General features: G+C 43.3%; 1 protein-coding gene across 4 annotated transcripts in view; it reads left to right on the forward strand.

Annotated features, from left to right (window-relative positions):
- Positions 1–23879, forward strand: part of DPP6 (dipeptidyl peptidase like 6) — a 572381-nt gene that overhangs the window by 296181 nt on the left and 252321 nt on the right. Inside the window, exon 1 of one of the 4 annotated variants that reach the window (XM_014282471.3) lies at positions 11693–12122. The exons of the other annotated variants lie outside the window; for them this stretch is intronic. Coding sequence (XP_014137946.2) covers positions 12066–12122 — 57 coding nt within the window. The 5' untranslated portion in view covers positions 11693–12065. Of the gene's footprint in view, positions 1–11692; positions 12123–23879 lie in introns of those variants that run through there. 4 annotated transcript variants of the gene reach the window in all.

A 23879-nucleotide genomic window follows, 5' to 3' on the forward strand; every position in this document is an offset into this window, starting at 1 on the left:
AGCATCCTTTCAAGAGTGCAAATGACTATGCTGCTATTTTTGTAATTTTAATCACATGCAGCCTGTCTCTGTCATCTATGAAGGGGAAAAAAGCATTGAAAATAGATTAATCTGTTTTGGAAAGCTTGTCTCTTGACTTCATTTCTGGACATAATTAAAAGACTGGTCTGTTGGTTAGAATTTTCCCATTTACTTTGACTTTTCTTTGACTACTGGAAGGGGAAAAGGGATCAGGGGAAGTACTGCTGAAGAACCCTGTCAGTTAAAGCTTTGTACAATACTTTTCCTTTCATGCTGAGCTCAGATTTACTGGCAAGCATGAATGTGTATACTTTTCCCATCAATCTATTATGCCTTCTCCTCTCCTCGTATTAATCCTTTCAGAGTAGTTGTTGCTTGTTCTGATATCACCAAACTACAACACGAAGTGAAAAGTAGTTTAACCAACTATGAAGTGCTCTGGATTGCTTTATAAAGCGGATGGAATTGATTTCCGCGCCCCCCCCCCCCCCCCCCCCCCCCCCGCCTTGGCCAACCTCTATTTCCAGTATTCCAGGCTCTTGTGGCTTAAGCCTCTAAATATCCCATTCTGCAGCCACTTCCCACACCAGCAGAAGCTCAATCTATAGAGGAGAACAATAGAAATTAAAAGACTGTTGATTCCGTGAATAAATATGAGCCCCAAGCTGCCTCATTATCCCTGGAAAACATGTCCAAACGACTGTCTTTGGGTAGTACTTGCAATAACAGGCTGGTAGTGTTCCCTGATGTGACAAAATCTGCCCCTTCTTGTTTTATACGGTCTGATTTGCTCAGCAGAGCATGCAGTGATGGGTGTTGCAACTTTTTCCCAATGTGAGTTCATGGAGGAAGGTGATGCTCTGTAAGCTTTCCAAATGCAGCACGCTGCAGTGCAGATACTTCACAGGCAGAGCTGGGCGATGACCCCGGGGCGTTTCAGAACTCGTTGTTTAAGGGAAAGCGTCATCTGAGGACATGGTATCGATCGGCTGTTGCCTCCTACTGCTGACATTTAGCCAATGGGGTTTAGGTCCTTCTGCGTCTCTTGTAACTAGGCCCTAGGCTGGGGTAACAGAAAGCTTGGCTGACAGCTGGAAGCAGGAGTGGGCTCAGCTTTTGTCTCTTTGCTGTTGTACTACAGCATGTAAGGACAATCACGTGCCACTTGTATCGGTGTTGTACACGTGATGTGATTTTTTTATATGATGGGCATACTGCATATAGAATCATAGTATCATTTAGGTTGGAAAAGACCTTTACGATCACCAAGTCCAGCTGTTAACTCAGGACTGCCATGTAATTACATGCAATTTGAGAGTTATATGAGACATGCATTAGTTATGTGTGACAGCCATATAGTTCTGTCTGGTACTTTATCACACTCAAGCTCAAATTTCATACTCGCCTGGTTTCCTAAGGGACACATGTTTTGGCGGAAAAATACACATTCTCGCATAGCTTTTTTATTTTTTTAGCTCCTAGGATTTGTAGGAGTTGCTTAGCAATGTTATGGCACTATCTATTAGTCTCCAGATATCTCAAATTCCCATCCTTGTGCTATTTTCTAAACTAAGGGAAATCAGAGATATTATTTTTTTTTTTTTTAATGGAATGATTCAGACACATGCTCATTTATTCAGCTGTAGGCTACTTTGAAATGTTTGTGTCATTATTTCTTCTTTGTCTTCAGAATACGGTAAAATGAAAAGGTCACAGATATCGTATCAAACAATAATACGGTGAAAGCTGTTACTGGAGACAAACTCATTATAGTGAGTGCTATAGAAAGGATGCATTTGTTGATTTGGGTTGTGTGGTGGAAGGTATGATTGAGTATATCACAGTAAGCGACTGTGCAATGTTTTGGCGTGGCTGTAATGTATTTTATTCATTTTCACAAACAAGAATGAAGCTCTGCAAATTGCAGTGGGACGGTCCCAAAGTCATATTGAGTCACTATGTGTTAAGCAGTCTTCAGTCCCTTACTGAATGCTGCTCACTACTCCTGAGACCCTACAGCAGCACTTAGACATCCAGGGCAATTACATGTACCCAGATCACTGCCACTCTACTGCTTCACCCTTCCTCTGCCTGGCTGTTAGACCTCAAAGGAACAAACATATCAGATGCAAAGACACCAGGAGTAGTCTTGAACCCTGGCAAGAGAATTTTATGCTCCCTGTACCTTTTGGCCATCCCACCTCTGCTGCTGTTGCTTTTGTGCTGCTGGCAATTGCAGCCTTTTAAAGCCTTGTTCTCACTTCCAGTACTGACAGGTGGGGAAAAAGTTGAGGCACTCTTTGTAATTTCAAGTAGAGATGTGAGGGCTTTCACACCGCCTCTGCTAGCCACACATCAGGTGCTGTGCAAGCTGCCCTTGCTCCATCTCTGCCTGAGTGACCAAGGTGGCCTTGCTCAATACCTGCTATGTCTCTGTAGTTAATGAACTTTATAATGCTAAGTAAAGGATATCTTATCCCCTTTTAGAGGTCTTATGGTGTGCTCAGATCCCTAATGTTCTCCAGGAGATCTCAGTAAGATGTGTAGGATATAGAACTCTTACGCATCCCTTCGGCATCAATTCTTTTGTGTTACAAGCAGATCAAATAAATGGATGGCAACAGGACCTTGCTGCTACGTTAATTAAATTACTTATGCTATTTAAGTTTGTATTCTGGCAGCTATGTATTTTATATGTTAGCACATCATGCAGTAAGTTTTCCACTTTCTTTATTGTGTTGTCTGGTTTCAGGTGAGTTGGGGACCTGGTTTCAATTCAACAGAGGAGTACCCCACTAAGGCAGCTAAAACAAAGCCATAGTGCCAGCCTGCTTTCGAAGAACACCTCTCATTCGCTGAAAACAAAACCTCTCAAAGGTGCTCCAAGTGGCATATCAAGACTGCCGGTCAATTTTTAAAAATTAGAGCAAGTCATTGTTCTGGTTTCTGTTTGCTTCATCGCAAGGAAAGCAGACTATTGAGGCTGTACTAGTAAGAAGTCTGTTTATCCCCTTCTTTCTCTTTTTTAATGGGCACATACCATTACCTCTGTGTTAGGGATTCCGGGTAGGCTTTTCCATAAATAGCATTTCCACTAGAGGGCATTCAAAATACTGGTGGCAAGTTTTAGCTGTCCTCTGCTTTGGGCCATGGACTGTGGAAGACCCCAGCCCAGAGAGGTGGATGCTGAGGAGGTGCTGAGGCACAGAGAGTGGGCAAAGTGACATGTATCTGTGCACCATATGTTTCATCCAGCTAGTTAAGTAGAATAATGCCTCAGTGTTGCTTTCTGCCTCTTCCTTACACCTTCAAAGACTTGAGTACAGGAATCTGAAAATATTTTGGGGTTGCCTTCTCCAAAAATAAAGTAATGAAGCGGGCAGGAAGGGCCTTGAATCCCTTTGTGCCTCTTTTAGAGAAGACAAGCATCCGCAGTGTTTTCATTATTCAGACTCTTGAAAAGGCTATTTTGGCTGGTGGAAAGGCTTATCTACCATGGAGCTAGTAAGAATGCAGCAACCTGTATTTACCATAACAAATCTCACTTGAAGAGATCTAGAAACACTTGAGAAAAAAACCACGAGTATACAAATGCTTGCAGCCATCACGTCACTCAGCAGTCACTGAGGGCAGTGACCACCACAAGCCACCCAACTCCAGTAAGCATTTTGCGGAGACAGTGAACTCCAGTGCAAATCCCAGTGCAGGTGGCAGAGCTGACACCCCTCTTGGTGTTTGTTGCTTGGGGACGTTTTTGAAAGTTATCACGAGGCTCATGGTGTTCAGTGGCTCACCACCGCTTATCAGGGTCGCATGGTCGCACCCTTTGCTAGAGGTGGTAGCAGTCCCAAGGAGATCCCCTGCACTGTGTAAAGCTGGGCTCAGCCCTGCCCTGCCTACAGGATCCAGTGCAGCCACCTGTCAGGTTATACATTCCAAAACTGAGGACATTTGGTCCTTATGCCTGCATCACTTGTGAGATCTCGTCAGTTGTGGTGGTATAACTTCCATCTAAATGTGCCAGCTTTAAGATGAGTGTATATTATATGTACCTATTTAATAGTGACAGAATTTTGCATAACCTCACTATTGAAAGTGTATGGATCGTGTTATAAGTTCAAGTACTTTTTTTCTTTTTTTTTTTTATTTTTGGTTAAAGCTAATATAAAAGTAAATGAAAAATAACAACCATTGCAATGAAAAGTGTACTTCATAAAACAAATGCTTAAAAAGCCACTTGCTCCAGCTGTGGCTTTTATGTATGAGGATCTCTCAGGCAATTGTATGTGCTTACATAAGAAGTCTTTCACAGCATTTACATTTAAACCAGTCATCATCTTATATGCAGATCATTTATTTGTCCTATAAATCACTGTTGCAGCTAAAAATGAAGATGAGGCTCTCCCTTTCCCAAGCAGTAGGCTGCTAAATAGCCTCACATGTTTGCAGCTGTTATGAAGGTGGGATTCTGTGTTTGACAGTGATTGGGGGTGTGGGGGTGTGTATGTTTTGTTATCTCTGTTTTCTCATCACTAGTGTTCTCTTTTACATTTTCTGACCTGGATAGTTGAGTTACAAAATATGTATTATGGCTATTCTGTAAAACACTGTATTTGAATAAAGGGGTGGGAGTAGGGGGGAAGTAGGGAGCAAAGAAATAAATCCTTCCAACAGTTAAAAATGAGGAAGGAATTCAGCTACCTAGAAATAATCAGAGAAGGGAGGAAATGTCAGTGAAGATTGATCCCTAAGATTGCAGGGAGCAGAAATACTAAGCCAGACTGTGAAGAGGCAAACTTTGAAAAAACAATTTGGAGATGATTCACAGCTGGCACTGAAGTTGGGGCCTCAGAAGTCTCTCTCACACAGATAAACAAGCGAGAAAGAGGCATCTGTTGCATTACAGCTGCCAAGGTCACACCAGCAGGAACAGGCAGAGGGGAAGAAAAAAGCCAACGGTATGGTCCGTGTTCCTTGCAGGGATAACACAGTGCCAAAGAACTATTGCACTGCTAATCATGTGCCTTTGAGACCGGAATGATGTATTAAAATATATATGCTGCCTCAAAAAATAACCCCACAGTGGATCTAAAGTAATGTTTTTGAAAACATAATCCACTTAAATAGGAAAGTCTGACTATGAGTACACATGCTTGATCTTTAGGGTAAGCAAACCAAAGTGGATACATAATCCAGAAGTGAGAAGGGCACAAGTACCTGCTGTGTTCCCCAGAGTCATGCTCCAATTTAGGCAGGAAAGTGCTATGCAAAATATCTCTAGCTGCGCATGAGCGAGCAGACTTCACAGCTTGCATCCCACGGCTGTCTTATTTGTTTACCATGAGCTGTGGGGTCCTGGATCTTGAAACAGCAGCAAGAAACAGGAAGCGGCAGAATATAGTGCTTCATATAAAACTTTTATAATCACTTTAAACAACCTTCTCAGGCTCAAGTTGAAAAAAAAAAAAAAAGCAACTTAGTGATGCTTCGGTAATGCACAAATAGCAGCTACACCATGAGAGAGTTATGCAGAGCCACAAGTCATTCTTGCAATGCCCATTGTCTCCTCTGCTGCACGTACCTGCTGTCTCAGACAGCAGTTCTCAAGCTTGTAGGAATATTTTGAAGTGTATCCCCTGTAGGATCAGATATTCATGCAAATAACTAATTAATAGCATTGACTAAATAGACTGGATTTGATCTGTTAAATGAAAATACCACTCCAAATTGCTTTCTTAATGATCTTGGTCATGGGCAATGGAAATGTGTTATATTTTTATCTGTAACTATATTCATAATCTATTATTGCCTCTAGCATGTCCACAGAACCTTTGAAATCTGGAAAATCATCTGAGTGGATCCCCAAGCCACAGAGGTCCTCAATGGAGCCTCTGAAAATTGGTCTGGACATAGAGATTCCCTCGTGACTAACCCTGGGCAGAACCAATATGTTGGAGACAGCTGGAGAGGGGCAACAGTAGCAGGGCTGGTGCGAGATAAAGCTAGCTAATACGTATCCTTAAAGGCCAAAGCTTTTCCCCCCTTTATAATAAAACTATTTCTGTGATGCCCTTTGACAAGCTGAGAAGTCTTGCCAAAGATAGGGATTAATTTGGAACAACAATGAGTGTTCTTGTGGTCTTCTAATAGGAGCAAGGTTGAGAAGCAGTGCTGGGGATGCTGTGTAAGCAACAGAGATGCTCTGCAGCCTCTGTAGGAGTAGGGCTGGTGTCAGCTGATCTACCATCCAAGTGTTTCCAATTCCCAATTCCAACTGGGGTCATTGCTGTGCAATAATGTGATATTACTGTTGTCACATTCTTGGAGAAGGGCAGGGCACAAACCGTGCTTTCAGAACAAAACAAAATTAAATTCTCCCTCTCCAAAGCTTATTCAGATGAACACAGAACAGAAATCTCCAGAATGAACAGCCAGGATGTCTGGCTGCCTCTGCAGCATCTAAAAGCATAAACTCCTGTAATGAGAGTTTTTAAGCATGCAGCCCTCGTGGTTTTACAGCAATCTGTTCTGCTCTGGCATCTCCTATATGAGGAGCGCTTGACCTCTAGAAGGATCTGCAGTGGAGGAGCACAGATCCCTCTGACTTGTGGCATCTGGGCCATAGAGGTGCAGCATGAAGAAGAGATTTGCCATTGCTTTTTGTGTGGATGAGATGTTGGCACAGGGACTCAGGAGAGCGAATTGTTCACCGGCATGCCTTGGCACATCTGAAGGACCATGATGGTGCTGTGGACAGCCTGCTTTGTACAGTTCCCTCCTGTTCCTCTTCAAAATTCTCTAGGAAAGCTGGAATGGTGGGGCTATAGGGCAGTTGCAAATGTATTAAATCAGACTTGGAGATTAAATGGATTTAACTTTTGGGAAGTATGCCACTCTTCTTAGAATAGTATGGGTCAGGTAGACCTTTTTCTCAGATAGTTGCTAGAGGAGCTGCCAGGAGCTGCCAGCCTTGTGTGCCCACCCTGCTGTCTCCATCTTGGAAAGCAGCCCAGCGTATACCAAGCACTGTTGCCCTTGCATCCTGTGGGCCTGTTTGATCCAAGCTACGTCAGTCACCTTTCAAATGACTGAATGCTGAAATCCATGGCTACAACGTTTTTACAGGCTCATCTCACCTTTCTTATAGTGGATGTCTGTGCTGGCAGAGACAGCACGGGATCATAACTCTTCCTGAGTTACCTTACTAACATCTACTACCTCCATAACGCTGCATCCTAAAAAACCTGATGCCCTTAGGACTTTTCCTTTGTAACCTACCTGTAAGCAGGTTTTTCAGCTGTCATAGCTTGCCAGAGTACATGCTTTCCTGGGCCATGTGTCCTCCCTGAATGCAGCAAACCAGCCAAACCAATGGGAACTGTAGGGAGTGTGAAGCTCCGAGGGACTGGCTGTACAAGCAGAGATTGTGTGGTGTGTTCTGCTGGAGGTAGCACATTACCACATCCCAGTTACTAATGGGTTAGACCCATTAAAATTTCAGATATGTAGCTGCCCTTTACCTGGAGAAGGGAGAACATCAGCAGACTCTGCAAAGGTAGAGTTAATGAAGTAGAATTCATTTCTACCCAGTCTGCCCACTGGTTTCAACTTCCTTGATGTGGTAATGAAGGGGGACTAAATAGCCCAGTGTGGCAGAGCCAGAACCCCAGGTTTCAAAGGAGCAGAAGGGTTCTGCATCCAATAACTATACCCACTGCTGCTGCAGACTAATTACTGCCCTTGCATAGTCTATACTCCCTTGAACAGATGCGTGCAGCTGGAGGGCTCCCTGTGAGCACAGCCTGCCGTTGGATCTGGCAGAGGGGATGTGAATGCTTCGCACTGACTTCTGAGAGCCCACTGCTGCTTCCCATGAAGGGACTGCCCTGCATCCGCAGACAGCAGAGACCTCTATCTACCTGAAGGGGTGGAATCAAGGATGGTCTTAGCACACTGATCAACTTAAAAATGTTGGGAGCAATAACCGCTTCTTTCCCTGGCATGCGTTGCGGTAATATGTGCTCATAAACAATGGTTGTTGTGCTTTAGTTCCTAAGAGTTCATAGGTCTTCATGGCAATGACTTTTGAAGTTTTTAATCCACCTAATCTTCCAGAGCCATTGCAGCATCATTTTCCATTTGCAACGTGCAAGGTTTGCAATGATCTTTGAGAGTGAGGGAGCTTTGTGCTGGTGGTAGAGATGCTCTCCAATAACTGCAATTAGTGTTTTGAGAATGATTCCAGACCACAATCCTGTTCCTGCCAGTCTCAGGAGAATGAAACACTTCCCTTCTAACAGGAAAGGCTCTAGGACATGTGTGACTAATTTGTTACAAGGTAATTAAAATTTATCTTACTGCAGCACTGCATGATTTTGTTGAAACAAGCACTCTGGGTGAAGATGAGTTGAGAAGCTGGGAACAGTTCCTTTCACCTGTCACTGATTTCTCTCCCGATGGGAGGGAAATGACTGTCTGTCCTGCCATGGTGCTGGGGGAGCTAATTGCTGTCAGCTGTGGGGATGCCATTCACATGGCTGTAGTTGGCACTTTGAACATGCATCTTGGTTAACAGGGAGAGCTGTCTGTGCTCATAGCAGTGCTCCTGAGCTGTCCCAGTGGTGGTATGGTGTGGACTACATGGAGTAATGGAGGATGATCATGATGGGCGTGCAGCTCGTATGACAAGGAGCAAGCCTGGAGGTAGACCCTTCACATAGGCCAGGCAGCTCTTGAAGACAAACCTGTTGCAAATGATGGGTGGTAGGGGATGAACCCTGATGCATCTTCAAACCTGGCAGGGAGGAAACATGTGTTCCCTATATTCCTGTGATCAGCGGGGGTGTTGTGGGGTGGGATGGATGGGAAGGTCATATTTCTAGGGTTCTTATCTGCCAGTGCTTCCTACAATGCCCTAAATGGGACTGTCTGTGTAAATCCTTCTGCCTGGGCAGCTGCTAGGGTTGGTAGATAACTGATTATTGTCCTGTGATATGGATGTATTAATCTTTCATAAGCAATGACTCAGCTAAGCAGTAAAGTTGGTACCCTAAAACAGTACAGAGGTCAGGATGGATGGCCTCAGCCCTGCTAATATGCGAGCAGATTATTCTGTGTTGGTTAGTAATGACTATTTCTGATACGGCAATGGCCACTGCTTCTTCCTCTAGCATCTCCCCAGGAGATGCTTGGTAACCTCTGAACCCCTTTGATCAAGGAAGGATGGTGGCAGAGAGCTGGAAAACATGACCATCCCTTGCTTACATGTCTTCCTGGCAGTGAGCAGCCACTTAGGGCTATCTGAGGGGATGAAACCCCCTGCACAGGTCAGGTGTGACAGAGAGGTACTGCCAGGCAGAGAGATCAAGGCATTTCAATAACACTGGGGTAGCTGTGCCAAAATGTTGGCAGGTGCAACGAGAACAGTAATGCACCTGTGTAATGAGGCTAAGCCATAGGTGTTTGCATAACTAACTGCAGGACTAGTTAGCACAATCAACTTCTTATGTGTCCAACAACAAGCTTAGTGAGAAAAATCTACATTGTAAGGAAAAGTGGCCATTTCCTGAAAACTAGTGAAAACTGTGTGTCTTAAATTGTTAACTGTGAAAGAACTGAATACACATGGAGAGAGCATGTGAGAGTAAATAGACAGGTACAAATATATTTATTTTCAATAATAGTGAAGTCCGGTGATTGCCCACCTACTGAGGGGTCAGGGACACAGTGTATGGTTTGTGTTCTGAAAGGGTTCTGTTTTGCAGAAATTTCCAGGATATACTGTAAGGAAGTATAAAAACCACAAGATACAGTTTTATTTTGTTTGAATTCCTCTTGGAAAGAAAAACAGCAAAGGTGTGGATTAAAGCAAACCTTCATTACTACCCACAACAGGTAGAAAAATAGACCAAGCCAATTGGAAAATTCAAACTGATCCACTTATATAAGACCTTGAAAGCAATTCTGCTCTGATGGCTGGGGAAAAATGTATGAGCAAGAATAACCTCACTATAAACATATACAAAATATTGGGGCTAAAACTATTGGGACTAAAGAGATGAAATTGCAATGTAAGCTAGGACTATGTCATAGTATAACCCAGCAAGAGGTTGATACAGGCTGTTAAATTTAAATGTAAATTATTGCTTCTTGTTAGAGAGGTGCTATTCACTTTTTTTTAATGAGCTGTTGCCTGGATCCTGGCGCCTGGGACCAGGCAAGGTTGTCGAGTTTCCTACCAGCACAATTCTGTGTTGCAGATCTTGTATGTTGTAGTTTCTGTGAACTGATGTAATGGTGAAAATGCAGAAACGCTTAGGAGGTGTGAGTAGTACCTAGTAGGTAATCTGTAGGAAAGCTTGGCCTGCCATTGATCGTGTCCATGAACCAAGGGTCAAATTTATCCCAGGTATAAAGGAGAGGTTACCTCTAGCAGAGTTGAGTTGTGTTCCTGGTGAATGTGACCTTGTATAATTAATCTGTGCTGTAAAATTGAGGATCAAATGGAGCATAATCACTTCCTTGTCAGAAAAATGCTCTGATGTTCCCTTTCCCTAGCTGGTTATCCGCAGACTCAGTAGAGAGCCCAATATCACGTGAGTGAGAAAACATTTAGCTTTATACAGCACTACAGCACAGGGGCAAGCTCCGGGCTTGATCCAGCCCAGTACACTGGGGAGGGGGTGAGGAGGCGAAAAGCACCAACGTGGCAGGTAGATGTTGCCTGATGTTGAGGTGAGTGAGGGCTTGCATCAGTCCTGAGCAAATACTGAACAGCCTGCGCGCTGCTCGAAGTTTTGCCCAACTATGTGAGGTCCCCTGAGGGTTACTGGAGAGTGGTTCTCGCTTTATGCCTCATGCTCAGGCACACCCCGTGTCACCCCATGCCACCAGCAAGGTGGGCGAGCAGGCTAGGAAGGCTTGTTTTACAGCCCCATCGTGTTGGAGAGATCTCCATCATGACAGGGAGTCTGCAGGGAGCTACAGCAGCATGGAGTGGAGCAGGCAGCACACGCTGGTGTGTCACCCTGCAACGTGACCTACATGGCAGCTGCAAGTGCACAGGAGGCAGCCATGGTATCACAACCACAAAGGGACCCCCGTCACGTCAGGGACATGGACGGGGCCAGGGGAGTCTGGGGGCATGTTTACTTTGGTGAACGTGTCACCCACCCTTTGGCTGCGAGGCAAGCAGCTCGCTGGGGAGTGCTGGTGCTTTCTGTGTCACATCGTTGGGCACCTGCTTCCCTGGGAGTGCACGCTGCATCCTCCAGGACTGCCCTGGGAGCGCACGCTGCATCCTCCAGGACTGCCCTGACCGCGGGGCAGAGGCTGCCCTTGGCACAGCTTCCCGTCATAGCCGGGAACTGCCTGGGCACTGAAACCTCTGCGAGTTGGGAGAAGACAAGAGCCTGTCTGCCAGAAACTCCGCATCCACGGGATTCCCGTCGCTAGCAACGCAGGGAAGGCAGGATTTAATTCCCGAGCACAGGGCTCCTGCGGTCCCTTTCCCACAGCTGCAGGAGGGGAGATGACTGCCGAGCTCCAGCTCTGCACATCGCCAGCGAGCAGCACATTGTGCTACGAGGCGGCCGGTGCATGCGCAACGCGCGGGCTGCCGCCGTGGAGGTGGGGAGCGAGGAGGACCACATCGCTGCCTCCCGCTCCGAGCTGCCAGTTGCTGGTTGCCAAGCAGTTATCATTGTTTCTGTGACGATTGCAGAGGCTGTTGCTAATTGAAGAAGCCCCCACAGCATCCTTCTCTCTGCTCCTGCTTCTGCTTTTATTTTAGAGGCTCAAGGGGGAAGACAGCTAGACTAGTGCTTTTTTACATTGCATTTTTATTTATTTCTTTTTGTGGGGGTGGGAAATTTCTCAGCTGGTGATTAAGTGATGGACTAGTTACTCATCCTTATCCCTGTAGTCTTTGTGTGTGTGTGTGCGCGTGTATGTCTGAAAACACACGGACAAGCTTACACACACACACACACACACACACACTGTAAAATCCTGTTTGCCACTGCAGTGGGCACAAATAGGTGAGCATGACTACAGCCAAGGAGCAAAATGCATCAGGGAAACAAGCCCAACAACAAGAACAGGTAATGCTTATTTTCCTCAATTTCAAACAAATACAGATTTGCATTGTATAGCTCTATGTTTCTTGTATGATTTTTTTTTTCCTTGAATCTTATTGGTGTGCATTCCTAAAATTGTCAACTGAGTCACCAGCCAGTGGCAGGAGGAAAGTACTGTGTGGCTGGGTTCAAGGTCTGCTTTCTCGGTGTTGTGGAGGCTGGCAGGGGGAAGCTGAAACTGTGCTATTTTTAACAGCCTGTACCTCTTGCTGAAGGCTATAGAGGTTTGTTCTGTAACTTGTTCCTTACGTGTGTGTGTGGGGCAGGATGCTGGGACGGAGGCCCCTTCTTGCTGGAGGAAGGGGGTAAGGCTTTTTAACAGCCCCTCTGCAGATGGATGTAAAACTGCAAAAGTGGGGTTTAGCTTCTTTGTTGTGCACTTTCAGGGATTTTTTATTTTTTTTTTTATCTGTCATTTTCTTAGAGGGACACTTCAGAGTATAGCGTGTGCTTAGGCTGTGCGTGTGCAAGTGATGGGGGGGCAGGAGGGGGGCAAAAAGCAGCTGTAAGTAGGTATAACTCCCGTTGACTTTGGGGAAAATTGCAGTGCTTACACCATATCTGAACTTGACTCATTTATTTCTCTTGGTAGCTGCTTTATGTGTTTCTGTAGAGGCAGAAAGTTAAAGACTTAATTTCCCCTGTCATGCCAGTTTTCTAGAGGGTATTTCTGTCTGACTGCACTTACCAGGACAGGATGAAGTCAAAACTTTCCCTGTCAAAAAAAAGCAGCGGGTGGCAGAAAAAGAGGACAGATCATCAGCTGTAAAGGATAGGCATAGTTAGGAAGTGATGGCATAAGGGAAAGTCTGGGTACGATCTCTGAGCTCCAGCTGAGGACGCCAAAGGTTCCTGGGCTCCTGGTGCACCGGCAGATCAGCAGCTCCATCCTCACCGGCACCCGCTTGCCCTCCCTGTGCTCGGCCCCGTGCCTGGGGGGACCGCGGCGGAGCCCGTACGCTCCAGTTCTTCAATTTTCGTCGTCTCCTTAAGACATTGGAAGTTCACCGCTTTAATCTTCGGTTAGGACAACACGGGAGGATAATTTAAACAGATCTCTCAGGGCACAAATTAATTCTTAAATTAGTTCTTCCTGGCTTGATAGGCTGAGTGCCTCGCACGTTGTTTTTCTTTTTTTTTTCTTTTTATCTTTTTTCTTTTTTTTTTTTTCTTTGTGCTTTATTTTAGAGAACTGGGGAAGGGAAAAGCATGGAAAGACATGAGGCACCACAAGTAGCATCATATGATCAGCGTTTTCTGGGTGACATTTTACTAATGGCCAAAAGAGGCTCAATGGTTCAGTGAAAACAAGAAAACAACTTTCATACTGAGAGTAAAGAAACTGTGTCTTCATCTAACCTTACATCTGTCAGGCTTCTCTGTCTGTTGCTTTTAGAATGTGCATTTTTGTCACTGTTTGCTGCAGATTAAAATCAGTCTCGCTGTGTTTCTGGGAGGCAGGGGTGTGTAAGTGCCGTTTCTGAACAAAGAGAGCTGTGGGGCTGTCCCCTCCTCCTCCATAAAGCTGTGTAAAAGTGTCGGGGGTTGTAAGTCAAGAAGTGTAAGTCAGCTGCCTTTTATAAAGGAGCAGTGGTTTTGTTTCAGGTAGTGTTACCTGCCTAATGCCATTTTGCTAGTGGTATGCCGTGTCTTTGCTACTTCGCTCTTCACATATGAAGTATAAAATGCCCAAAATAGGTCTTTGGTATTATACAGTCTTGATTGAATATATTCTGTGACTGATTGAGTTGCAATTATACCCATATGGTATGCCTAAATATTCTGAAAGTACATGCTCTCTCAGCTCTGCTCTAGTGTGAGCATGAAATAGAAATATCAAGCATATATAAATATCAATGATATCGATGAATATTAACGTTTGAGTCTGTAAGCAACTTTGCACACTCCCATAATTTCTGGTTGTTTGTTTTCACAATACATTATTAGTCAAATGGCTTGGCACTGGGGGGTTGAATCCAATCTGTGTCCATTGATTTGAGTGCACTTTTATCTTCCAACACCAAAACCAGATCTAAAGCCTTATTTTATTTCAAACAGTTCATAACTGAAAAAGGGGTCTATCCAAATTCTACTTCCAGCTGAAATTCTATTTCCAGGCTTGAGCATAACAAGAATTCCTGAGATATTTTTTTTTCTTGCTTAAAACTGATCAAGAAACTGAAAATTGTAGCTGGGAGAATATTGAAGGCAAAGTGCTAGTCTGTCTTTAGAGGGACTGAGTTTTTTCTCAGAAGCAGCGGCTGCTGTCATAAGAGATTGTGACCATCCTTTTTCAGTATTCCTTGCTGCGGCATTCCCTGCATCCAGACACATGCAAGTGACACAGTTGGCTTAAGTCTATGCTGTGTCCTTCCATGCTAACCCAAACAGGTGCTGGGCACAAAAAGATACTGCAGGAACAGAGCGGGGAAAGTTTGAAAACGTCTGCAGAAGCTTTGTAGGCATAAATTTAAAAATCTAATTCAGACCCATGTGCCTATATGCAAATAAAGTTCTGTCTTGAGATTTGCAAAAATTATAATAATTAGAAAATGATTGGGACATGGAGATAAGCAATGCACTGCCTTACCTGCTTGAAGCCAGGTAATTAACATCTCTTTCTTCCCTTTGTTAATTAAAAATGTTTCAATACAGTTTCCTTCTGATAAGCAATGTTGCTCACCTCCACGCCAGTTAAATTATTCAGAATTTTAATCATTTATCTCCTTGCTTATCTGTTTCCTGGGTCTGAACTTTAAGTCTTTTGGGCATCATGTGCAGAAAACATTCTGTAAGTGATATGTAATACTGTCTCTTACTGTCACGTTGTGATTGCTTGATCAAGATGTAAGTTGAATGTGGTTGCCTCTGTAGGCGTAGGTGCTTTTGACACAGCTATGGTTTCTTGTTCAGATGGCTGGAGCTGGATGCCGTGCAGTGTACGGTGATTACAGTTGGCTTTCAGCTGGACCCCGTGCTCAGAAGTCTGTAGAAAAGCAGCAGCCACTAATAGACTTGGGATCTGGCTCAAGAGGACGAGTGAATCTTGTTCTCTGTCTTGGGGATTGTTAGCTGGATGTGTGAATATACCATTAAAACGACTTTTCCATTAAAAAAAAAAAAGGAGAAGAAAATAGCAACAACAGGTCAAGTGCTGGGTCAATGTGCTTTAGTAATTTACTTTGACTGAAGATCCTTGTGTTTTAACATAAGCCTGTAAATTTGTTATCTTAGTTTAGCCCAGTTCTTGTTACTTTTAATGGCCTCTGGGAATGCAAATAGCTCTACAGTCATACATAAAAATGAGGAGGCTGAGTTTTTTTATGAAAATGTGGTAATAGGCATAATGCTAAAATGAGACGTTTAAGTATTTTTAAAAATGAGTCAGCATATCAAGGATAACAGAATCACAGATTCTCAAAGAACACCTTTTATAAAACATACTTAAAGAGTTGATTGGTTAATTTGGTACTTGAACACTCAGAATAAATGATTTTTCCCATTTCTTTTTCTGTATAGAGAACTATCATGGACTTGCAGGGAGCGAGATCATGTCCTAGACAAGGTTGTTAATGATTGTTTGCATGCAGGTCCATGCAAAAGATCAAAAATTAAGTAAGAAGGAAAAATAGCTTGAGGGCTGCCTTTTATTGAAGTGGGGTCCATGGAGGAGTGGAGTCAGATCAATAGAACAGTTCTGCCTATTAGTTGTCATTAAGGTAATCAATTTTGAATTTTACGGAACAGGTGGAATATCAAATAGTAAGTGTCTTCAAGTGGGGACAGAACACATTTAACTTGGAAAACCTAGACCAGACTCAGGAATAAAATGATGGAAAGATTAATATTTCATGCTTCTAATGTTCCCCTGCCACTCTGTACTTCACAGAAATAGCCTGTAGTAGCTTGAAGAGTGAGTACAGCTGGAGTATCTAATATACCATGCTGAAATGTGCCTCTATTTGAGTAAATTTATCCAAATAAGAAAAAAAGGGTGCACTTTAGGTGCATTATGCAGGTTCTTCCCATACATACTTATAATTCAGGTAATTCTGGGATTCTTGCAGCAAGGGTTGTCAACCCCTGTGCGCCCTGACGTCTCCCTTGAAGGTCATAAATATCCTCAAGCATCGTGAGATAAGTCCTATGCTGTTACCTCATTCCCAAAGTAGATTAAACTTAAAAATATGGGTATGCTTACATTGGGAAGTAGTGTGGACCCACCCCATGAGAGTGAGAGAGATGGTATTGAGCTCCCAAATACGCATTTTTTCAAGCTAGTTCCAGACTGGTGTGAGTGTTCATTAGTGGTTGAACAGCATCTTCTCATTTAGCTTCATCCAAAAGGAAACTAGTCTGTGTGCTCTGAAGCCACTATAAAATACGAGTTAGAGCGTGGTAGATAGGAACAACTGGGAGATTTGGTCAGTAGTGCAGTTCTGAATTGAACAAAAGTACTAGATGCACCCCACGTGTCTTTAGTAGGGATGGGGGAATACAGTTAAATAAATGTAACTTAATGTGAGCTATGTTCCTGTGTCTGAAGATATTCTTAAATGGTTTGTTTGTTTGTTTGTTTCTGTGAGGTGTGACTTAAAATCATTTGAGATCTGCTCTGCTTACCTGAGTGCTGTCTAGAAAATTATCATCCCTGGGTGCCAAATGTCTTAGTTCAACATGCTGTACCTGAAATACTGGAATAATCCTGATTCTCTGTGACACTAAAGCCTCCTTACATCACATGAGCAATACAAATTGGGTCCAAAGAGTGCAGGACCCCTTCACCTTGTAAACAGGCTGCAGTGTGCGGCTGGTTCAGGCACGTATTGTAAGTTATGAATTTCATCTGTCGAGATAGGGAAGGGACTTCACCCTTTTATTTGTCAACACTATCCCTGGTGTATTGTAGACCACAAAGAGCCACTACTGAATCCTTTACATTTTCTTAGCAAGGTTGGAGATGACGCGTCTATGTTTGGAAGCAGGCTGAGCTGCGGATTTGTTACCAGAAAGCCCTGATTTGCAGTGCCACTAGCTGGCACCGTCAGACTCCCCACTGCAGCACCCCAGTGCCATAAAAGCCACGGAGAGGAACTGAAGAGCAGTGTGACATACCTCTGCAGTACCCAGATTCAACAGTGGGCTGAATGGAGCTTGGCCTGGAGCTGTTGAACAGGTGGGAGGGAGTATCCCAGGAGATGAGCTAATTTAGCGTATTATCTCAGTGACTTGTGATAGCAGAGCTCCTACGTTCTTGGCTGGAGATGAAAACTGTCAAATCCCAAAGGTGAGTCCCTGCTTGTGAGAATCCCTCATTCTCACTGACTTGCTGCAGTATTCTGGCTCTGGTTATTACAGCTGTGCAGAAATCAGGGAACTATGTCCGCTTTTGGACTGCGTCTGCCAAAGAGAAGGGGAAGAGGAGAAACCTGACTCACTTGCATAAAAACCAAAGGATTTTTAATTTTTTTAGGGTTTGTTTTTTTTTTTTAGTTTTACTGGAACTGTTTAGTGTTAGCTGTTTAAGCACATAATTTTTTAAAAATAAAATTGTTGATATGAGATAGCACTTCTTTTTTCTTGATAACAATTCTTGTAAATTACATCTCCTGTTGTAGACCCAACACAGGCTTTCTCCAGGAAGTCATAGGGAACATTTGTGTTTCATTCTATTAATGATATCTAATCTATTTCTCAAGAGGTTAAATTTCCGTAATAGTGCTGCTGAGGATACTGTAGTCAAGAACATGAAATTGCATCAAACTGGCAGCCTTTTCAAGCTGTTAATTTGCCACCAGGAATGCAAGCAGCTGAGCCATGGCAAGGGGGAGACAGAGATAGAAAGGACCATGTCTGGCATAAAACTGGAGTCTCAAAATGAGAAGGCTGTAGGAAAGCTTTTTTGGTGTTCAGTACTGAAGTGGAATTGCTTCTGGAAGGCTTCAGACGTGTCAAGACCGTGCTCTAGTTGGTGATCCTCTAAGTACACCACTTCTAAGGGTTGGTATACTTCCATAGGATGCTGCTTGAGATTAGCTATGCTATATGCTTTGGCTGTACCTTGATAGGTCAAGTGGGAGATGTTCTGCCACTTGTCTTTGGGACCGTGCTGGTTGCTGCTGCTTCCTCCATTCCTGGCAGAGGTACCCTGTGTTGCAGTCTTCCTCATTAAGTCTTGCTTTTGCTGTTGAGTCAAGATAGAATAATTTGTCTCTGAAGTTCACCAGTTATCTAGGGGTCATGTGAGAGTGTTTGAGCCCTACAAGAAAAAAAATTTCTTAGATTTCTATTTTTTTTAAAACTTTTACCTCAGAGCATTGGATCCTTCATTCCAGTGGTGGTCCATTAGCACCACTGTGCATTGCTGCAGTCATTTTGTGAACAAAGGTTTTTCAGTTCTTACGCCTTTAACGCTGCTTCTTTGTCACCTTTATCATGCATTAACTTGTGGTGAATTATGGTCACTTTGGATGATATGAGAGAAGGTAGGACTTTTTAAATTATGTAGCATACAGTAATATATATTATTTATGTAGTTTATTCTGCATGTTTTGCATTCAAGTCTTTTGTTCTTTTGCCCTTTCTGTTTTCCTTCCTTTCATCCTTTATTTTGTCCTTCTACCCTGCCTTGTGTGATTCTTAAATGAGATTTAAGCAAGTGAAATAGATTCAGAGAATGTCAGCAGAAATAGAACAGGAAAGTTGAACACATTTCTCCAAAGGGCTGCTGCAGCTGTGGGGAAGAACTGACTGCAGAAGTGAGAGGAGTGCATTAAGCAAGTTTGCAAAACCTTTGTTAAACAGAAATTTGGAGAGGGACCTATATTTGAAATCAATGAAGGTGATCAAGAGTGGAAGGGTGAGTTAGTATCTATTTCTGATTCCAGAGCAAAATTTGAGTGGGATTATCAGGTGGCTTTGAGTGACAGCTCAGCTGGTTGGAGCATGGAACCTCGTGCTTCTTGTGCTGCAGACTTCCATTGCAGCTTTGAGCAAGAGTGTTAGACTTAGGTCCTCAGTGGCAGTCCGCAGCTACTCTTCTGCTCAGATATTCCATTGAAAAAAAAAAAAAAAAGACCTTGGATTCTTGTGAGGATAACTGCATGAAATACAAAGTTCTGAAATACTGTAGTAACTCAGGCTGCACAAGTAGCTGAGATATCAGAGAGACATACTCCTTGACGTTTAGAGAATGTAGGGAAAGGGTTATAGGAGAAAACCTGAAAGTTAAAACTCATTCTGAAGACATAGATATGAATAAAAATTTCAGCAGAAAAAGATCAAGATAAAAGTAAATCCTGGCAGGACTTCAGGTAGTTATAAGCAAACTTGCAAATGAGAGAGATAATGCACAGAATTATGGGATTGTGCCTGACTCTAGGATTTTGGGAACTTGAATCAATTTTATATTTTGAGGTAAGATAGAGATGCATCCTTGCATTCGCTGTTCCATAATGCAATTAGACCTTTTCCGAGAAGGAGTAATTCAATTTTTTCAATAGGAATACTGTGGTGTCATTAGGAGCCATAGAGATTAAATGCAAAAGTGAATGGGGGGATGATGAACCAGGGATATGTGTGGTCAAAGGTAAAAACAAAATCTGTCAGAAGCAGGGGCTAGATGCTGAAGTTTGGGGGCCAGGAGGTCAATAGAGAGCATCTTCCTGAAAGTCAGGATGAGACTATGAGCCATGGCTGGAGCCCAGAGCCTGGCACTTGTAGAGAGAAAGCCCTAACAAAAGTTGTGGAAGTTGTGGAGAGAGCCCTTAAGTGTGATGGAAATGGAGAGGACACAGCTACTTCTCACCACCATTGGTGAAAGTCCTCCACAGGTCAAGGAAAGTGAGAGAGGAGAAGATGAGTGGGCTAGAGAATAACTCTTAACTATCTGGAGCAGAAGTAGGATTGGTTTTGGTGGTGAAAGGGGCTTGTGGAGGAAGAAGCTGCAGGTAGGCAGGTGGTTCATAAGGAAGTAGGGAACACATGGCAGCACCCTTCCCTGTTCCACAGGAAGGTGGCAGCCGGAGCAGTGAGGCAGGGAGAGGAGGAAAATCAGCTATGGCCACGTTGTATAGGGTTATGGTTAGGGTGATGGTCCGTTGTCAAACAGCCCGGTTGTACAGAGCTGCAGTGACTCCTGTCATTCCCAGGAATGCATTCAGTGAAAGATCTCAGCAGGCTTTGCGACCTTCCTGAGGGCTCACAGAGCGGGACAGTGGCTGCTCTCCATGCAGTGTGTGGGTGATGCGGTGGCACCAACAGAGGAATGAGATACAAGGTGAGGGCTAGCTGCAAGCCTTGTGTGACGAGGGAGTTCAGGGCACTGCCTCTTCTCTTGCCTTTGCCAAGTGTTGGAGTTGTGGCCTTGGGCAGTGCTTTGTCTCAGTATCTCCATCCTGTAACACACCAGTAACTGTTTACTTGCCGGCCTGGAGTGAAATGGTGAAGATGGCTATATTTGCCAGCTTTCAGATACCCTGTGTCTCTTCAGAAATACCCTGCCTTTAAAATAAGTGCTTAAGTAACACATTAACCGAAGTCACTGCCTTCTATTCCTCGCATAGGGGGGTGCGGTGGGGAAAGAGCCGCAGCTGTCTTTGCCAGGGGAGAAGATATCCAGAAGAACAAGAGGAAGAAAAGGGTTAAGGTCCTCTTCTCACCCAGGGAAAGAGCTCTGCTTCCCTCATCCTCCTTTGTATTACCATCCCTGAATGCCCGGGTTGCCTCTGCCCCTACTGCTGCTGGAACAAGGTGTTTGTGAGACAGCCTGTATGCTGTACGCGTGATGTATGGTAACTGGCAAGCAATGTATGGCTATCACTGTTACAAGGTATTGTGATACTGTGTTGTGATAGAAATGGCAGGTGAAAAGTGCAGACAGCCCATGATTTCTTAGAGTGGGATTTGTCCCAGTCTGCTGGACAACATCTGGTCACAGAGGTGTAACAGAGACTCTGTTTTGGGATCTTGTTAAATAGCCCTGCAGTGCCAGCAGTGTGGCTGTGCCTCCGGGCTCAGCGCTGTGGCAGGAGAGGATGGCAAAAGGATGGAACAATCTCCCTACATCCCTGCAAGTGAGGAGTGCTGTTGGAAGGCTGTCTCCATGACCCTGTCTCCATGACCACCTTAAAAAAGCCAAATTGCAGATGATCATGTGCAGAAGATACGCCAGTTTCCTTAGAATTGGTGCATGCTGGGATGGAGAGACTTAGTCCATGGGATCCTGAGGAGTCACCAAGGGAGCAGGAATGTGGAGACATCTCTCTGCTGGTGCCTCAAACTTGGTGTGTCCCTTACAGCTCTTTGGTGGACATACACGCTGCCACCATCCCCATGTGGGAAAGCCTCCTGCCCTCATTGCATCTGCTTGTACAGGTGTGAAGACCCAAATCTAAGCAGAGCGGGGAATCATCCCTGAGTATGTCTCGTGGTGAAGAAGGATGAGACAGGCTGAAGCACGCACTTAGGAGGAGTTAAGCTGAGCTTACACATTAAATGATCTTGTGAAAACCCATTAGCAAGGGGGAGAGGAAGAGTTTGTGCAAAATAGTAAACAAGCAAATCTGAAGGCTGAACTGTTGTTTGTTTGTTTGTTTGTTTTTTAACCCTTCAGCTTTACATCCTTACCTTTGTTGGTCTGAAAACAAATGGCTGTTTCTTTTATTGTTTGTAAAAACCGAGAGAGATAAAAATAAAAGCAAATTTTATATAAAGATTCACAATGCTTTGACTAAAGTAGTTTGTATTATTGCTTAACTGCTGCTGAGCTTGAACTTGGAGAGATAATAAGCCTTCATCTGAAGCAATTAGTCTGCAGTTTTTGACTCCATTACCTTCACTTATGTCTGTAGCAAATAGTTACATGCAGATACTTAAGGCTTTGTTGTAGTATATTATTGTCAAAAGTTAAATCACAATATAGACATTAATTTATTGTTAATTTAGCTTGTCAGAGTTACCACAAGAAACATGTAATTGACTGGGGGTGAATGTATACAGTAGCATATTCTGTGGAATGCATTTGGGGTCTTTAATTTAGCTTAATCACACACTGTGACCAACCTCTCAACTCTTTCTGTCTAGGGTTTAAAGGGGTCTGATACTTAATCTTAATGTGGTTGTAGGATTTAATGAATGGTACATTAAGCTGTAACTATCCTTAAGTGTGCTGACAGCTTTACACTTTTATCTTTCTGTTTTCACGGCTAGGAGCAAACAGGTTATTTTCAAGTGCATATGCAGTATTCTGCGATTACTGGTAGAAAGAAAGTCAAGGATGGACAGGGGAAACATATTCCAACTTCGCTCATACCAAAATGAGAGAGAGAAGAGGCACAAAGTCATAGGGTTTTAACTGTACAAAATGGTCTATGGCAAGGCAGATGATATAGCTTGAGGGATGTAGTAAGCAAAACCTTCAGGGGTTTTATTATTCTGAGATACTGTGGTACTACATGAAAAGGAGGAATTGCTCAAGGTGGGGAAGGATAATGAAAACTTCTTTAGTTTTTATTACCTAAATTTCATATTCTGTAGATTCCATTGCTCTGAGTGTAATAAGCATTGACTAGTCCTTGTAGCAGGAAATTTGTACCTAAACTTCGTTTCTTCTAGTTAACAAACCCTGGCAATTCACAGTTTAGTAGAAACTAATACTAGCAGCATTCTTTTTTATAATTTTCATGTTCCAATATCTGTGATGTAAAAGTTAATTTACAGACATTGCTGAGAACGCTGATCCATTGAATCTAATGAGTATTTGAGATTAATCTTTGTGAGCTTAATCGTTGGAGGCTTCAGTGGCATTAAATTGAATTCTTTTCCATGGTCTTTTCCTCATAAGGTATGATACATGGTTTTACATGGATTATATTGATGCTTGACTTTGCTGTTGCAAGTCGTGCTATAATTAGAAGTTTTATTCCAACAATCCAAGCTAAACTAGCCAGATAAAACAGAGCAGTTGTGAATGTATGGGACAGCAAAATCCAAGGAGAAATTGATTGAAATAGCCCTGGTAAATACATAGCACATAAAGTTTGTCCATTGCTAGAATGTATATTGACTAGGAAATGTTTTGACTTTCCTTGCTGAAGGCTCTCCAGTTCTCTCTTGTTCAAATAGATATCTGCTGGTGGGACTAGCTGACTTAGTTGCTACTTATTTACTTAAGAAATGTAACCTTCCTACCCATAACATCTTTAAGGTTGATAGCAAGTAAATAGATGATGTCTTCATTTGGCTTTGCTCCTTGTTTACAACCTGGACTTTCTAATGCCCTTCTGAGAGATTAAGAGACTGTGTTGTTATCTACTAGGCATCTTTCACTCAAATGTGTTGAGGAATTCAGCACTGATACTGGGCTGCATGTTGACAGAGTATCCCTGTAAGAGAATTTTAAGGAATTCTGGAAGGTGAATTTATCTAAAATGTTATGAAGAGATGGTTGGAGCAAGTGGTTAAATGGAAAATAAATCTATTGACTTCAAGCCTTGAGCTGACCCCTGTACCATCTTTCAATAGTCTGAAAACCCATATGTAGAAAATTGAGGCTTTAAGTCTGCAAGAGCAACAAACTTAGAACTGTTTTATTCCAGCTGGCCCATTCTGTTTTCATGTGATTTTTGTGATAGAAAAAGCTGATAGCATAAGTGGCTCTTCTCTGTACTCTTCTGTCACGATGGGGAGAAATGCTTCTTTCAGAAGTCGAATTTCTCTTAG

The sequence above is a fragment of the Falco cherrug genome, chromosome 4, assembly GCF_023634085.1.
Source record: "Falco cherrug isolate bFalChe1 chromosome 4, bFalChe1.pri, whole genome shotgun sequence".
Lineage (NCBI taxonomy): Eukaryota > Metazoa > Chordata > Aves > Falconiformes > Falconidae > Falco > Falco cherrug.